The sequence below is a fragment of the Anser anser genome (assembly GCF_964211835.1).
Source record: "Anser anser genome assembly, chromosome: 10".
NCBI lineage: Eukaryota > Metazoa > Chordata > Aves > Anseriformes > Anatidae > Anser > Anser anser.
Genome location: NC_139730.1, coordinates 14,696,828 through 14,714,180, shown reverse-complemented (window position 1 = coordinate 14,714,180; position 17,353 = coordinate 14,696,828). Strand labels below are relative to the sequence as shown.

General features: G+C 35.4%; 1 protein-coding gene across 18 annotated transcripts in view; it reads right to left on the bottom strand.

Moving 5' to 3' along the window:
- HERC1 (HECT and RLD domain containing E3 ubiquitin protein ligase family member 1) overlaps positions 1-17,353 on the bottom strand; it is a 123,606-nt gene that overhangs the window by 61,781 nt on the left and 44,472 nt on the right. For all 18 annotated transcript variants that reach the window (XM_083850867.1, XM_083850868.1, XM_083850857.1 and 15 more), the window contains exons 6-19: positions 17,023-17,119; positions 15,360-15,503; positions 14,318-14,445; positions 13,268-13,412; positions 13,003-13,174; positions 11,762-11,896; positions 9,559-9,724; positions 8,155-8,280; positions 6,852-7,073; positions 5,467-5,619; positions 5,176-5,308; positions 4,504-4,695; positions 2,768-2,989; positions 1,662-1,835 (exon numbers count right to left, since the gene is read on the bottom strand). In XM_083850867.1, the coding sequence (XP_083706993.1) occupies positions 1,662-1,835; positions 2,768-2,989; positions 4,504-4,695; positions 5,176-5,308; positions 5,467-5,619; positions 6,852-7,073; positions 8,155-8,280; positions 9,559-9,724; positions 11,762-11,896; positions 13,003-13,174; positions 13,268-13,412; positions 14,318-14,445; positions 15,360-15,503; positions 17,023-17,119 (2,209 nt within the window). The remainder of the gene's footprint in view (positions 1-1,661; positions 1,836-2,767; positions 2,990-4,503; positions 4,696-5,175; positions 5,309-5,466; positions 5,620-6,851; positions 7,074-8,154; positions 8,281-9,558; positions 9,725-11,761; positions 11,897-13,002; positions 13,175-13,267; positions 13,413-14,317; positions 14,446-15,359; positions 15,504-17,022; positions 17,120-17,353) is intronic.

Below are 17,353 nucleotides of genomic sequence, written 5' to 3'. Positions count from 1 at the left end.
TAGAAAAGATTTATCAAAACCAGCTACTGTTTTCAACAAATAAGTTTTCAATGACAACATGTAAAAATATTCACCAGTTTAAAACTTCTGATTTACAAGTAGATTTAATGTTTAAGAAGTAAGTTTAGCATCAACAATTCATAAATACAATGCTTCAGAGACAAACGTGTTTTGATCTGGTCAAGATGGTCATGTCTAGCAGTCAGCCAAGTGAGGGCACACAGACTGGCCAGCCAGGAACTCAGCTCAGAAGACCTGAACTTCTGTTTCACCAAGGTTACACAACTGGAGCTCTTTCCTTTATCCAGCCACTGAGTTGCAAGGAGCACCTTTAGAAACATGCAGTATTTGAGATGATCTGCTCTCTTAGAAACTGTTGAATTCAGATTCAAAAATTATTTTGCAGACTCACTTATGATGAAAATGCTGTATCACCATAAGTAGATACTTTAACAGACCTTAAGCACAAGCTTCACTGCTGATATCAACAAGAGATATTTTCAGGTCTCCAATTTAAGGTTCCTTCAGTATTTTCAGAAACTAACATTCTGATTTCAAAGTAATTTTTCCCCACTTTAAAAAAGGACCATAGGAAAATAATATTGTTCCATTATAAAATAACAGAACTCCCAAGCAAAACTCCACAAGGCTCCATACTTTTTCCTGCAGGGGAAAATATCTTCATAACACTATTTTTCTTAAGTGTTATTTATGAATCCTTGAAAACTGCTTTAGAAATCATAAAAAACTATCTGGTCATTTAAGTATAAAGTTTAGTCTAACATACCTGTTCCTCAGTGAGTTCCATCATCTTGCATTTGATGCTACACTAGCTGTCACCATACAACTCTCAATCAACTTGCAATTTAAACTGAGCAGAACCACAACAACTTTTAGAACACCCAATTCCAAAACACAAATAATACATATTAGCCCATTCATCTCAGATTTTTTCAACTAGACAACTAGCTTTTTTTTTTTAACTGGAATTCCTAATTCCATGGAATTTTAGAACAGAATTCTCTGTATTGCTCTCAACAGGAACACAATACCATTTTCTGTCTTCTTCATCTGGCCTATCTTGGCCAAAGCTACAGAAAATCATCTCTGGCTCCTGCAAAAGTTACAGCACAGCAGCAATGTTCAGTGGATCTCATTAAAAGGAGACCTGGAAAGCCTGATCATGAACGCAGACTACGTGCAATAAGCATGAAGAACCATTAATACTGTAATGCCAGCCTCCTGGAGACTTAAAAAACACAAGAGGAGTTACCCCTTCATCCCATTCTTAGCATATTTTACAAGTTACTCCACTTTCCCCCCCATCTCCCTCCTCCCCATTAAATTTTCAGTTTAATTGCGAGTTTCACCTTGCTCTACTATGAAAACAAACATAAACACCTGAATAAGGAAACAAGACTCTTTTTTTCCTTGTTTGGAGGGGGAAAGAACATTGAACTACACGCTTGACAAATACTGGAATCGGTATCAAAAATAAGTAGCAGAAAAAACAAAAGAAGGACGAGTGAACATGACAATAAAATAAATTTATCATGTTGTAGAATTAAAAGTCATTGCCAAAGAAAATACAGGACTTTACTAGGCAAGTAGCTGAAGCACGTAATATACTTTTAACATATACATACTTCTCAACATCTTACCTTTACTAACAGCATAGTCTTGCATACTGATCCACAGGCTCCTTGCTGGCTCTTTTGTACAACCCAAGGCCAAATCAACATAGACAGTAATCTCAGGTCTCAGCTTATAATCAAATGGCTTCTGTTCCTCATTTCCAGATAAGGCCACTTCTAATAAGGAGCTCATACATTTATCTAACAGAAGGGAAATACTTAAGGAATTAATCTCTGCAAATTTTGAAGATTACATGCATCTACCTTTACAAGTGTATAAGCATATTTCATGCTCCACTCTATTCCAGAAAAAAGGAAAAAAAATTGAAAATCAATACACCTCATTGTCTGACTGCAAACTCTCATGAGACAAGGAATAAAAGTGACTCAGAGTTACCATTTGTGTAAAATGTATGGAGACTTGGAAGCATTAGCCAATCTGTTTCAAAATCATAAATCTGTATTGTTGATTCTACCTGACCTGTAGTCATATGCTTGCGATTATTGCATCTTCAGGCATGGATCCCTTTCAAACTACCATGTTTTGTAATTAAGTCTTGAAGTAATCTACTCAGAATCAGAGGAAGGAGGAGATGTGAATTAAGAGGAACTTGCCACAGAATCAGAAGCAAGTACATTACTCATATAGGAAAGGTTGGCTAGAATTAGTCGTGCTGAGTGCTGTCAACAATTCTGGTAAATCAGAAGGACTTAATTTTTTTTTTTTTAATAATCTAATTACAATTAATAAAAATTCCACTTTGTAAGCAGAATACAATTTAAGATGATATTTTTTGATGATAAATATGAACAATGGAGCCCCTGGTTTGTCTGATAATGCTGAACATCTAACAGTAAAACAAAATTTAAAAATTAACTCAGTGAAATTTCTGCTACTTCTTGCACTGAGAAATTGCATTTATTTTTTTAATTTCTTTATGCATTTCCAACACCCTTTGTACAATATATACTTACACAGCCATTTTCCATCTTCTGGTATTTCTATGTAAATAGACAAGAGAGCTGAAAGATGAACCCTATGTACACAAGCTTACTCAAATGTGATCTGAAAATTTCAAAACTGAACACAAATATTTACAATGACAGCTAGACTCATGTATTTAACAGCTTACCTAAATGAGGAATATCCATTTCAACTCCATCACTGAGAAGGGGAGTTTTCAGCCAGTAGGCTGTATCTTGCTCCTCAGGGGACACTGGAGGTCCTTGAAGCATGCCACCAAGACACCGCCCAATAAGTAGAGCTACAGTTCTCTCTAGATCAACAAGCCATACCCAAGACTGGGCAGGCTGTGGTAAGGGCACTCCAGCAGGATCTATTAGTTCAGGTCCACCTACAAGTATTAGCAATGAATCACCAAATTAGTCACTGTTACCCATATTTAAAAATAAATAAATAAATAAAATTAATAAATTTAATTGCAGATCTTGGTAACGTTTCCCAGTAAACAGCTGACTGGCCTATCTGCCAACAACTTGAAGAAAGAACAGTTAGGACGAATTGTTCAGTTAGCATTTCAGTTTCATCAGCAGCAAAAGCCATGATCATTGACGGTACAACTATTCAACCTCAACGTTTAAATGCCCTTTTCAACTTTGCCCAAACATCTATTTTGCCCAATACAAACTTATTTAGGTTCTGCTAAACTTGCACAGATAAATGATACAAGCAAGATTTTCTAGTCTTCGATTTCTTGATCAAAAAGGACTATAGCAGTGCTCTCTTACAAGATGGTTCCTGAGAATTTCTATTGTTTACCTTCTTACCTCACCATGAGAGTTTATTGACTAAACTAACATCTCATTTGGGATTTTGTCATCTTAGTATATATCCAATTACCTCCTTATCACTGATTTTTTTAATAAAGAATATTCTACAATTTCGCAACATCTTCTCAGAACCATATGAGAAAACAGTTCAATTATGACCAAATAAAACAATTTTTTTCTGTTCTTCATTTCAGTTAGTCTGTTTACCTGAAAAAGCACATGGTCTAAACTTTGGGCAGACCTGTGCAGTGCCAAGAGTTGGACTAGATGATCCTTATGGGTCCCTTCCAACTCGGGATATTCTATGATTCTATGAAGTATTCCTCTGTGAACTACCTGTGCATGTTTATTCTGAAATAACAGATATAAACTTTAAGCCATTACTATTCCAAAATCTTGTTGGGTTTTATTTACTTTTCATTAAGGGATCATTGAGAAGGAACTGTAGCACAAAACTTGCTGGTATTAATGAATTACATCTTTATTTTTTATTTTTGATTTAGATAGCTCATAGCAAGAATGCTCTTCATTGCACACTGGAAACAGTACTCAAAAGCAGAAAACTATCACAGAAATATTAATGAAAACCTCAACAAATAGCAAATAAATATAACATCACCTATCACAAATTTCTGTCGCTTCATCTCCATTTTTCTATTTCATTAGAAGGATCTGGTAGTAGGTAATTAACATTTAATTGCAGTACATAACAGAAAGCAAAATTAAATTTGCACATGAAAGTAAATAGATCATGCAAGAATTTCTGTTCCATTTACAAGAACAGTTATTTTCATGTATTACAAGCTTAGTATCTTCAGTTCAATATATGTGTTTCCCATACTGCTCTTGCATTCCCAGCCAAGCTAACATACATTCTGGGCTGACACAGTAAAGAGGTTTGCCCACAGCTCAAAATATTTCATAGCAAGGGATGTTAATACATTTAAGAATTTAAAACCAAGATGTAGCAAGACACTTAGCTTACAAATAAAGTCCTTTCTCAGGGGAAAGTAAAACTTCCTCTATAAAAAGTGGTATGCCATGCTTTCTTTTTCAGATTGGGTGTTATTACACTTACCATGAAGTGGCCACTGTAACTCTTGATCTTCTAGAAGTGCTGCAGCAGGTAAGAGTCTATTAAGACGATCTAAAGGTGGCAACAGATCCAGTAGGTAACTCAACAAAGGACGAGCTACTGACACTGGCAGTAACAATAACGAGTTGACAATCTGAGATAACATACTACCAGCTGCAGATACATAAATTACATCTACAGAGAGAGGAAAAAAATAATAGTTATATTTCGGAATATATTTATATTCTATGCACAGCTTAACAAGTCACAAAGAACTGCATAAAAATACTGCAGCTGTCTCAACATGTATCAAAAGCACATTTTGAGTTGCGTTTGTTCAATAAACATAAATACATTCCAAATTTCCCTTCTACGCTTTTCAGTAATCTCCAAAAAAACATACTTTTAAAAAGAATAATCTAGAACTAACAGTACTGAGACAATAACAGAGACAACATCCTCTTTATTTTGTAGTTTTTCTATATGCAAAATATCCTACCAAAAACATGAACTAGATGCTATGCTTGGGTAGATGATTCATCTCTTCCTTTGGAGAAGAGGCTTGTGATATGCATGTGTAGGGAAAATAAGGTGTTCTATTACTCAAATCTAAACAAACAAGAACTGCCCTAAGCTGACGATACCTCCATTACCGATTTTTCCATGCACATTTACCTCTCAGTTTTTCCCCAACACTACCATTCCAAGAGCTTTCCTTAAGCAGCGTTGCAGAACGCGAATAGATATCTGTAGCATGAGGCAATAAAAGCTGAAGGTGTTTGTGAAGCAGTGCCACACTACTGGAATTCTGGAAGGAAACAATCACCAAACATCATAATCATGTACATGATTTTTACGGGTTCATTACCTATATCAGTTCAATTTCCAAATACTGTTACAACATTCTGGTGTTCACACACATTGAAGCAAATTTTCCCCTTTTAAAACAAAAGTAAGGGCACATACCTCACTAACACTGTTGATGTGACAAAAAGCCAGCAACTGTTTCTGCAGTGAACATAAAAGCTCATGAAGATGAGCAGGTTGGCTGTTTTCTGATGATGATGTACCCAGTAAAAATTTGTCACTGTTTTTTTCCAGTTCTCCAAAGGCTTGATCCTATTTACACAAAAAGAAAAAAAATAAAAGAAAAAAAGTCTTCAAATGCTGTAATACTTTACTACCATCTTAAAAAAACAACTTTTTTACCTTTAGCATATGCACCTCTGATTACTGAAGAAATCAGATAAAGTTAACTGAATCATGAGATAAACAAAATTACAGTCATTTTAAATGTCACGGTAGTGATTGTGATAGCTATCAAGAGAGTATTTCTGTTCTAAACAGGGTTATTCTCAGATGCAGAAGTATTTCTATTTCATTGCAAAGGAAGACTGGATAGTGTAACTCTCCCCACACTCTGACTTCCAAATCACAGTATTTTGAAATAAGTAATATCCCTTCAGAATTTGTTGTGGGCTGATACATAGAAATGTTTCAGATCAGAATCCTTCCTTGCTTAATCTAGGACAGCAGTAAAAGGAGCAGAAGGTAGACGGCTGCTCGACTATTTTCTGAATTCTATAGCAAAAAATGGAGTTAGCTTCAAGTAGAAAATTGAAAGTAGATGAATTTATGTGACTGGTGAGTGTCTACAGAAAAGAACTAAAACTACTGACCCTCACCCTCAGTGGACAGAGATACTGTGCTGGAGAATTAAATATCTCAGGTCTTAAAAGAGATCTGTTATATTTAACCAGCCAGTTGAATTTAAAAAGTGCAACAGTCAGTCATTTGCACTTATGCTTCCTTGAACTTCTCATCAGCCTATGCTATTCTACAGCTAGGAACAATAATCTGTTTGACATGCTATAATAAGATGGCTGACCTGTACTTGATGAACTACTGGCAAGGAAGTTTCCCCAGTGTCAAGTTAATTAAACAGACTCACATTCCTGCTGTCTTTTCTCTGGTTGCTGAGATTATACTGACATAAAGGGTATCATACAACAATCTACTTACTACATGTGCTACATTCTACCTTCCAAAAAAAAAAAAAAACAAGTGCAGCCAAAGTAACAGCAGTAAATTCTTCAGTCTGATATAAAATCAACTACATTCATGTAAGCAAAGTTAAATAAAAAACACCACTACAAGAACATTAGATCCATAATGTCAGAGGTGGCAAACTAATTTTAGTCTATTTCCAGAGACAAATATATATGGCACTGCTGCTTTACACAAACAAAAAAAGTAACGTTTTCTGAAAGTGGGAAAAAACTTTTAACCCTTCCAAATATTCAGAATTCATTACCACTTAAAAAAAAATTAAACACAAGGCCTATACATACAGTATAAAACCCCAAATTCCTTAGAAGAGTCTTCATTAAGATTTCTGCTAGATGAGTATCTGGATGACTGCTCTGGACAGTGTATGTTTGATCGGAGAGATTTCCATAGCTGATGCATAATGAGGAAGTTTCGGTGGCATCAGATGGTGAGCTATATCCAAGCAGAGAAGCTACATGGGTGTGATCTTGCAAGCTTGTCAAAATAATATCCAATTGCATTCTCTAAAATAAAAATAAAAATTAGTAATAGAAAACAGATAAATAAATTGAATTTGATAACCATACCTAGTAAAAAATCCAAGATTGAAAAAGAGAAATCAAGACACTGGACCAATGCTTTCTTCAGTTGTTTTTTTTTTTTTTCCTTATTATTCTGATTTATACATAGGAAGAAGGAAAGGCGTAAAAAGCAGAACAGGCATAGATTAGATGAAGAGAGGTAGCAGATACAGAGTAACGTCCCCCACTGTTACCAAGAAAAACTAAACTTGTCCAGAAAAAACTAAACTTGTTCTAACCTAGTAATTTTCAGTTGTTTTCTGTTGTTGTTGTTTGTACCAGTATTAATCTTCAGAAATCTTTAGGAAATTAGAATCACAAGATTCTTCTTGATAGTTCAATAAACTATACAGTTAAACTAAATAACCTAGTCAGAACTAAACTTCACTGTACCAGTCTATTCCACAGTGTATAAAACAGAAGACTTCACCAAGATGTTCTTCTGTGTACAGAATTGAATAATAGTTACTCTTCTTTTTTAATCTGAGACTACTGATGGAGCTTCAGCCACCAAGGACAGGAACTGAGGCTCCTTATTTCCTTCTGTTTGGTGGGTACTTGGTAAGCCTCCTAACCTGCATAAATTCCTGGTCTTCACATTCATCAAGAGAGAAAAAGAAAAAAATTAACATCCCAGTCAACTTTGCCAAGTAGGGTGAAATCTATGTAAGGAAAAACATTTTACAAGTACTCTTCGAAGGAAATAGTTAATCTTCGGTTTCCATGACTTGTTAGATCAGGCTTTTATTCAACAATATCTAACCTTCAAACTTGTCTAGACATGTTAACATAGAAATTCCTAACTTTTTTTTGTAGTCAAGCTTCTCATGAGAAAACATGTAGTGCTCCTTACCTTGCTAGATTTTGATTCAGCCAGGCTACATAATTTAAGTTGGGCTTCGCAGAACGTTCCATCAACAACATGCATACACAACTTTTCATGCACTTTACAAATGAGGCTCACCTCACTCTTCAACACCCCCCCATTGCTCCCAAAGCACAGACTATTTTTCCTTGACCCTACCTGTCCTTTTGATAAGCTTTCCCATCTATCAGGACCCTGGGGTAGAAGTGAGTGTAGCAATTCCATTCTTTCTCGCAATGGAGGAAGTAGCATAGTTGCTCCTACTGAGAGAGTTTCAATTACGACCTAAAATTAAAGTAACAGAAAATACTTCTTTGGTGGGGGGTAAAAAAAAAAATCAACTTACAGAACATCACACACAAGGTATCCAAAACATCCACTTTACATCAGATTTCTAACACAAAATAGCAAATCAATCCTTCATTACAAGATGAAAAGATACCCAGTACACTGAAGGAGGGAAATAAGACCAACATATTGGCAAAACAAAAAATTCTGTGCGCTTTGCTGTTTCCTCAAAGACTGCAATCTTAAGAAACGGCAGTTTAGTTTAATCAGTCCACAAGATTAATATTTTTTAGTAAAATTTCAAGATAAACCATGTCCTGCTCCTATTAACAATTAAAGGTTGTCTAATACACAAATGTATCTCTATCAATTGAGTGTATACTGATCACTTTCAGATGAAATCATAAACATAGCAAAGTTTCTCTGAATATAAAATTAAATTAAACTTCATAGCTACACGAGTTCATCCCGTTTTAAAGGTAATATGAAGAGGTAAAACTTCCTAATTGATAGCTGAAAAACTGTTTCTATATGAGAACTGTGAATTTTCAGTACATGTAAAACAATCTTCACAGTGCTTTTCAGCAATTTTCCATATTGCTATGGACTTGTGAAATTAAGTGCTCTGTTCTAAAAACTTCAGTCCCGTGTATTTTTTTTTTAAACCACAAATGCATGCTGATAGTATAAGCTATTCCTTTACTGGGGCCACCAAAATATTAAACTTATACTCTTGCTATTTTTGGTATATACTCCATATAATAAAGTGTGAGGTTCTGTTTCATTTAAACACACTGCAAAAGCTATTTGACCATTAATTACTTTTGTTCACAAGCAAACTACACAGCACCATTTCTTCAAAGCTGGCAAAAAGTTACAATGAAGCTGAAGCCTGACTTTTTAAAGCTCTACATGGAAACTACAGGTTTCCATGATCCATTTTATGTTTATTTCTTACTTACGTTAATTATCCCACAACCTAAAAGGTTTTAGGTTCTTTATTACAATTACATAATAATTAAAATGTTAGGGGGAAAAAAGCAGCTCCTTAAAATTCTCAAGCACATGTTCTCCTCTGCTTTCAGATTATAAAACCTGATGGTAATTAATTAAAAAATAATAAAAAAAACTTTAACATGTAAAATTGTTAAATCAGAATTGTGTTCAGAGTGCCAATTTTAGAAAATCCAAGTACAAAATTTCTAATTACACCTTCAAAGAAAGTAAGAAAGAAGGAAAAAGTAGACTTTTTACATGTAAACAAGTATTACTTACTTCTTGAATTTCATCAGGGACAGAAGAGTCCATCAGTCTAAACAATAAATTTCTAAGTGGACCAGCTTGCCGACCAAGAATGCTAGTAGCTACACCTCCAGCCAGTGCAAGTGCAAGATGATTAGAAAGCAGCTTCAGGCACAATTTAAGAAAACTGTGATGTTCCCTGTAAAAAGAAATACATCACTGATCATCTTTGTTATTGTTAGCATTGCTCCTTCTTATTTTTTTGTGCACTAAGCTTTTCACACTAACATTTTATGTTGCAGACCAGAAAGGTAAGTAAACTATAACTAGGACTTTACATAAATTCCTCTGAAAACCTGCTGTTAATCTGCACAGAAAAGTGTCTTTGCAGGCAGTGGTTCCAAGGAGCATTCAGTTTAGAAAAATAGTCCCATGAATTAAAAGGCAAAATCTTTCCAAAATACATAAACAGATAGACAAATACATTCCTCACATAAAGAAAAAGATCAACTGTTTAAGAAGTAATAAATGTATTCTTCTCTCAGAAGATTTAGCAATAAAACAATCACATTAAAAACAAAAAGACTGGATATTAATTTCTGGTCTTCCTTAAAAAGTCTTTTTTTGTTGTTTTGTTTTTTTAATAAAGAGAAAATTTTCATAAGAAACTTAGAATCGTAGAATATCCCAAGTTGGAAGGGACCCATAAGGATCATCAAGTCCAACTCCTGGCATCACAAAAGTCTACCCAAAATTTTAGACCACGTGACTAAGTGCACAGTCCAATTGCTTCTTAAATTCAGACAGGCTTGGTGCAGTGACTACTTCCCTGGGGAGCCTGTTCCAGTGCGCAACCACCCTCTCAGTGAGGAACATCTTCCTGATGTCTAGCCTAAACCTCCCCTGCCTCAGCTTGACACCATTCCTGCGGGTCCTATCACTGGTGATTAAGGAGAATAGGTCGGCGCCTTCCCCTCCACTCCCTCTCGTGAGGAAGCTGTAGAGCTGTAGAGCAATGAGGTCTCCCCTCAGCCTCCTCTTCTCCAGGCTGAACAGGCCAAGTGACCTCAGCCGCTCCTCATACGTCTTCCCCTCTAGGCCCCTCACCATCTTCGTAGCCCTCCTCTGGACACTCTCCAACAGTTTTACATCCTTTTTGTACTGTGGTGCCCAGAACTGCACACAGTACTTGAGGTGAGGCCGCACCAGCGCAGAGTAGAGCGGAACAATCACTTCCCTCGACCGACTAGCAATGCCTTGCTTGATGCACCCCAGAATACAGTTGGCGCTCCTGGCTGCCAGGGCACGCTGCTGGTTCATATTCAACTTGATGTCAACTACAACCCCCAGATCCCTCTGTGCTGGGCTGCTCTCCAGCGTCTTGTCGCCCAGTCTGTACATGTAGCCAGGGTTGCCCTATCCCAGGTGCAGGACTCAGCACTTTCTCTTGCTAAACTTCATGCAGTTGGTGATTGCCCAGCTCTCCAATCTGTCCAGATCTCTCTGCAAGGCCCTTCCACCCTCAACAGAGTCCACAACTCCTCCAAGTTTAGTGTCATCAAACTTTGATACTTGCAGTGCTCTTTATAGGCATCAGTGAGGAAATATACATGCTTTTGTATTTTATAGCAATACATTTAAAACATCATTGTTGGTTTAAAAGATTCAAATTTGGAAAGCTACAATAATGATTACTGATGATATGTGAAGAGTACTGATTCCACCTCAAAATGCAATGGCAACTATACATCTCCTAGACATACAACAGTACATGATGTGGTTTGTGCATCACATGTGTTAGTCAGTAACACAATGTATGGACTGATGGGTTACCACTTTAACAGGTTTTTTTTTTTTGTCTAAGTTTATCAGTAAGTTAGGCATCAGGCATCCACTGAAACTGGCTAGAGGGAAAAGAACTGGAAAGCAGACACAATGCACAGAAACCGTAAACGCACTTAAATTATATAGAAAAATGTGTTTTAAAGGATAACTCTGAAAGAAAAGTTCAGTTTAAAAGATATGTTCAAAATTAAAATAAATTCCAGACAAAAGATCCTGCTACACTTGAGGTACTGCAAAGTTCTTATGTTATACAAACAAACAAAAGGCACCTGAAAGAGCTAAACTGGTAAACCAGACTTTTGTTTGTTAAAGACTGACTAAGACTAAACCACACACCGCTGCTGTGGATTAAAGAAATTACAAAACAAAAACATTACATGTGTGTATATACCTTGATGAAGGAAAAGGAAGAGGGGGGATTTCACTGTTAATTTTGTCACAGTAGTGCTCAAGAAAAGAACGAAGATGCGAAAAGGTACTTTCTTCAAGGTCTACACAATAGGGTCTGTGCCATGCCACAACTTGCCTAGAATCAAACACCAAAATAAGTTAACTATTAAAAATATTTTAATTACTGTAACAAATTAGCAGTTTAAGCAGGTTAAGTGAGTACATGCTTGAGCTAACCAATTTTTTTCTTACAACAAACTAATATGATGTAGGAAGACTAACTTCCTGACCCTTGCAGGCATTTTCTACTTTTTTCCGTAAAAGCCTTCACAAAACAAACACTGTTCATTTATAAACAAAAACATCTACAGTGCCACAAATATAAAAACATCTGCTCTGTGCAAAAGCTGACAAATACTCACAAAGCTGCTTTAGTATAAATTCCAGATTATAAAGAGATTTTAATACAATATAGGTAGAATTCAAAAGGGGTATTACCACCTAGTACTATTTGAGTGTTAGTGACTTTTCTAAGATAGCTCCCTTTAAAACAGGGCACCTTGAAATACTGTCTGAATTATCTTCCAAACAGTAAAAGAATTCTTCTATTCCTTTGTGGTAGTCCATATGTAAGTCTGAAGTTTATCAGCTCAATTTAATCATTTGATCATGCCTGTGGTGTAACGAAGCATTATTTCAGGTACTGTACATTAATAACCAAACTATTTATTTAGGTGACTGGTTTTAGTCCAGCTTAACATATAACTGTTCAGAAATTTATTAAGATGTTCAAGTCCACATCTAGTAATTTATCTGAGCTTCCCCATTTCCTAAAGTCTTATGCTTAGTTTCCTCTTCGTTATACTGAAGGAAACTACATAAACTACAGGAAATGCTGTCAGAAGCACAGAATAAAGATCTACTGAGTTGTTTGTCCTCACACAGCCTAACTTTTTGATTTTTCAAAAAGAGAGCTTATTTTTGCCAAATAACAGATAAGAAATCTTCATATAAAAGTCCTAGTATCCAAATTAGTGGTGCTGCTGTGTTATCGCTTCTTGTCATTTCTAACAGTTGAGGAGAAGAGGGGAGAGATTAAAAAGACACTGAAGTCCAAAACATTACAAGCAGAATACTTCAAATGCATGATGTGATTAGCACCTTCAGGACGGTATTACATGTATCCCAAAGGGTATCTGTTTAAAAAAAAAATTTATACTTGTCCCCAAGCGTCACTGTTACCTGTCTCTTGGAAGAGCTGTCCAGGCGAGGCTATGGGAGGTTCCTGCTGAAATCTGTTGAATTGCAACTCCATCTAAACCACTTACTTTCTTTGGTTTAGTAATGGGACCAGTTGAGTTTCCCTGACCACACTGTCCCATTGAATTGTTACCCCAAGCATAAACTTCATTATCTATAAAGTAAATAAAGTAGAAAACAGAATCTGAGATACAACTGCTTCTGACTGAAAAGGAAGATTACAGATTTTTACACTTTACTATCTTACCATGAGAAAGTGCCAAACAGTGACTGTCACCAATTGAAATATCAACTATTCTTGTAGCAGCAAGCTCTTCGATAAGCTTTGGTCTGAGAGCAGTTGCCTCGGACGAGCCACAGCCAAGACATGCACCACAGCCCCATGCATAAACCTAGAGCAAACAAAACCACAAAATACTAGTATCAAATCAGTATTATTGGTGACCATCAACAAAACACTGGATAACCACTTTCACAGTAACTATAATTACATTTTCATCAAAACATACATACTACTTTCATCACTAAAATACATTTCACATAATCTACATTTATTCCCCCCATCCACTCACTGGATACAGAGCATATAAGCTGGGAGGCTGTTTCAAGAAACGAAACCACTACAGTAAACTTCAGCATTCTTGATCCACACTTCAAAAACACACTGTCTTTGAATCATGCTGAGGTCAGGTTCAGTTAGGTTACGTGTCTGGAAATATTTGTTGTATTACATGTAAATACATCGTGCCAGTAAGGGCCCTCATTTACCAACTAACATTTATTTCCAGGCTCTCCTGAGATACTTTAGATTAGAAATACAACAGTTAACACTTATATTCTAAAACATGTATTTTTAAAAACTATTAAATTTCTTTAAAAACTAAATTTATTTAAAAGCTGGTGCTTAAATAAGCACCTGAATCGTTTAATGGATGAAACATGAAGTGCATTTCATTGCTTTTTGCTTCCTGAAACCACTTTGCTTACTGAATTTGATTTGGTTTTGCACTTTTGATTTGGTTTTATGTTTATTAACTTTAAGAATTAATTTTTCTGTGGCTAACCAAGACTCTTGGAATGTGTACTTTTACATGACTCTTCAGCACATTATGAATTAATCTAGCCTATTAGGATCTCAGTACTTTTAATTAATATCTAATTGGGAACTTTACTGATATTTAAGAACTAGCTGTACATTTTCTCAACAGCCAAAATAATGAATGCTGAAATAAACCCATGCTGTCTTCTTCTTAAATACCAAATCTCATCATTTGAATGAAAATTTATTTTTGCCTACCTGTCCTGTTGATGTTAAGGCAAGCGAAGACTGGCTTCCAGCACAAACTTTACGAATAAACATTCCTTGCAAGGCTTCTATAACTTTAGGTTTATATACTCTGTTTGTATCTCCATGACCAAGTTTGCCTACAAAAGGAAGAAATACAAATGGGAAGTATTTTCGGAGTATTACAACTATCCAAAGTACCCCAAAAGAATTATTTTCAGATTTCCAGAAATGTCAAGGCATGCTTTTAAAATTAGCACATTATTATTTTTGTAAAACATACTCTCTTTCAAATACAATAATTACAGACTTCAGGAAATGAATATTTATTGTAGTGTCCTTATAAATGGAAATATCAATTCCATATAACTACACTATTCATTTCCTGCTACTTAATTACTGAAGCCTTCCAAAGCACTAAACCTACCATATTTGTCCAAGATTAAAAAAGTTCTCTCTCCTTGTTTATAAAATCACTCGGAAAAAAAAAAAAAAGCCAACACGCTTTTCTACATTTTTTCTAGCAGCTGTGCGCACTTGTATCTTAAACATTAATAGTTCAATTCCCCTTTACTTCCCCTTAACTTTCTTTTGAAAACAGATCTTCTCTACACATTCACCACTTCTAATCAATGACCTTAAAACAAAGACTGTTGTTAGAGTGGCTTTGTAAAGTGGCTTTGTGGTGCTTCGCTGCCCACTGGGGGTAAATCAACAACATGAACAAATACAGTTTTGGCCATATCAAGTAAGCAGGCTTATTTGAAAGTTATCAGCACGCAAAGCATTTCTTCCAAAATCATTTACACATGATTTGAGGTTTCTTCTTTTCCCTTCAGATACTTGAAAATCCATTCTTAAAGTCTATAATCTTGCAATTAAGCTTTAAATACTGTATTCAGATTTTACTAAAATCTTGCCTTGAACAGCTTCTTGAACCCAAGGGCAAAAAAAAAAAAACGAACAAAACACTGACCAAACCTGCAAAGAGTATTTAGACCGTACAGTAACTGGAATACGGTGAAAATTACTACAAAACATTAGTTTTACCTACCATTATCTCCTCCTCCAAATGACCATACTGTTCTGCCATCTTTGGACAGAGCTATTGTGTGTGAACTGCCACAGGAAACCTCTCCTACATTGCTAATATCTTTTACTAAAGTAGGAATGTTGCGACTGTTGCTGTCACCGTGACCTAAGAAAAACAGAAACATTTATTTTCTTTTTGTGAAGATTTAAGATCCTATCATGGTTTGTCATTCCAGTAAAATTTAACAAAACCCATATAAATTGTAATCATTGCAAATTAAAATTTCTGCCCACTTTTTGGAAAGATTTTTAGTAGTGTCTAGAAGATATCTGCAGTAAGGTTAATAAACATTTTGTTTTTATAAGACGAACTGCAGAACACTTCTTCATAACTTACTACCACTGATTTTTTTTACCTAGTTTATAAGAAATAAAAAGAATTACTAGTATTAACTGCCATTAATACTAGTTGACAAGGTAGCTATCCTTCCTAATACTGGGCAGCACATAGGCTGAACAGCATAAGGAAACTAAAATACGGGCAAATTCTTACTATTGTCAATAAAAGCACACGTTGTGCACAGATGAATGAAATTAGCAAAGTATGCCTTTCTATATAGTGCTCTCTGCAGAAACCTAACACATTACAGTATCACCTACCTTGAGAGAAAAGAATATTGTATGGTATCCATAAGGGACTGAATGCGAACAAATTACTAAGGCCTAAATAAATGCTACTTTTTAGCTACACACCAGAACACACCACTACAGTTCAAGCTACCCTAAGCATGTAAAAAGACCACATTAACCCAAAATTCAGTAAGAACTTTTCTCATAAGTTCCTCCAAAAATAACAGGTTAAACCTGTAACCTAGTGTGTCTCCTAACAGTAGGGCTACAGCTCAGCAATTCTGTGATTCCCTTGAACATCTCTGACAGACTAAGTTGTAAAACAACACCCTCCTCATGTTTTGTCTCTGCAAGTTGCTTGCTTTCACCACTCTACTTGGGAGATCATGACATTCAAATCAAAGGCAATAGAAGGAAACTAAAGCCCAACTTAGAGCAATTTTCTGTGCAAAATCTGGTATTTCAACAGATCCTGCTCGAGAAGGGTAGTTTTATACTAGGCAGGAAAGCTGTACAATAAAGATGATGAAATAGACAAAAGTGAAACTAAAAAAGATAGAAATGCTGTGTTTATCATTTCAGTTAAATTTATTTTTTTTAGATGTATTAAGGCAAAATGACAAAGCCATTTTGGCAAACTCAATGTCAAGTTTCTTTATTAATATTGCATTAGAATCAGACCCTTGATATTACTTGCCAGTTATTCATGACTGCTCAAAGAACCATCCTATCATCACTATATTATGCTCATCTAGAGCTCTGGTTTATTTTAAATACCTGTTGTTTACATTTAAGCAGCAATGGCTATCATATATAGTCTTATAAGGAATGAAGTAAGTTTTCCTGGAAAATAATAATAGAATATTTATAAAATTAACTGCACGGAAATTTTTTAATAGCCTTTACACTAGTATTTATATTCATCTGTACATACGCACACCTACGTACACGTGTGAATATGTATTTATATTTAGGAGGGACAATAAGAGAAAAAAGCAAATATCTATAGCATCATTACTAGACACAGGAATTCTTCCAAAAGCATTGAAAATTACCTAATCTTCCAAAGTCTCCTTCCCCCCATGTGTATAGCTCTCCATCTTCTGTAACAGCAGCACTATGTCTGTATCCAGCTGATACACATACAACAACCTAAGACACATGCGAAAATAAAAATTACATTTTTTAACGAATAGGAATTTTGAAAGCTTATGAAAGTCAACTTTTGGATGGAGTCATTTTACATCTACGCTTGTGTAGAGCAAGTACACATCCAAATTAATTTTTGCAAAGTTTACGGCTTAGGATTTGGTAAGTGGAAATCAGTACACATAGAGACAAATTTATCTGTAAATGGGTCATGATTTATTTAACATAACAATATCA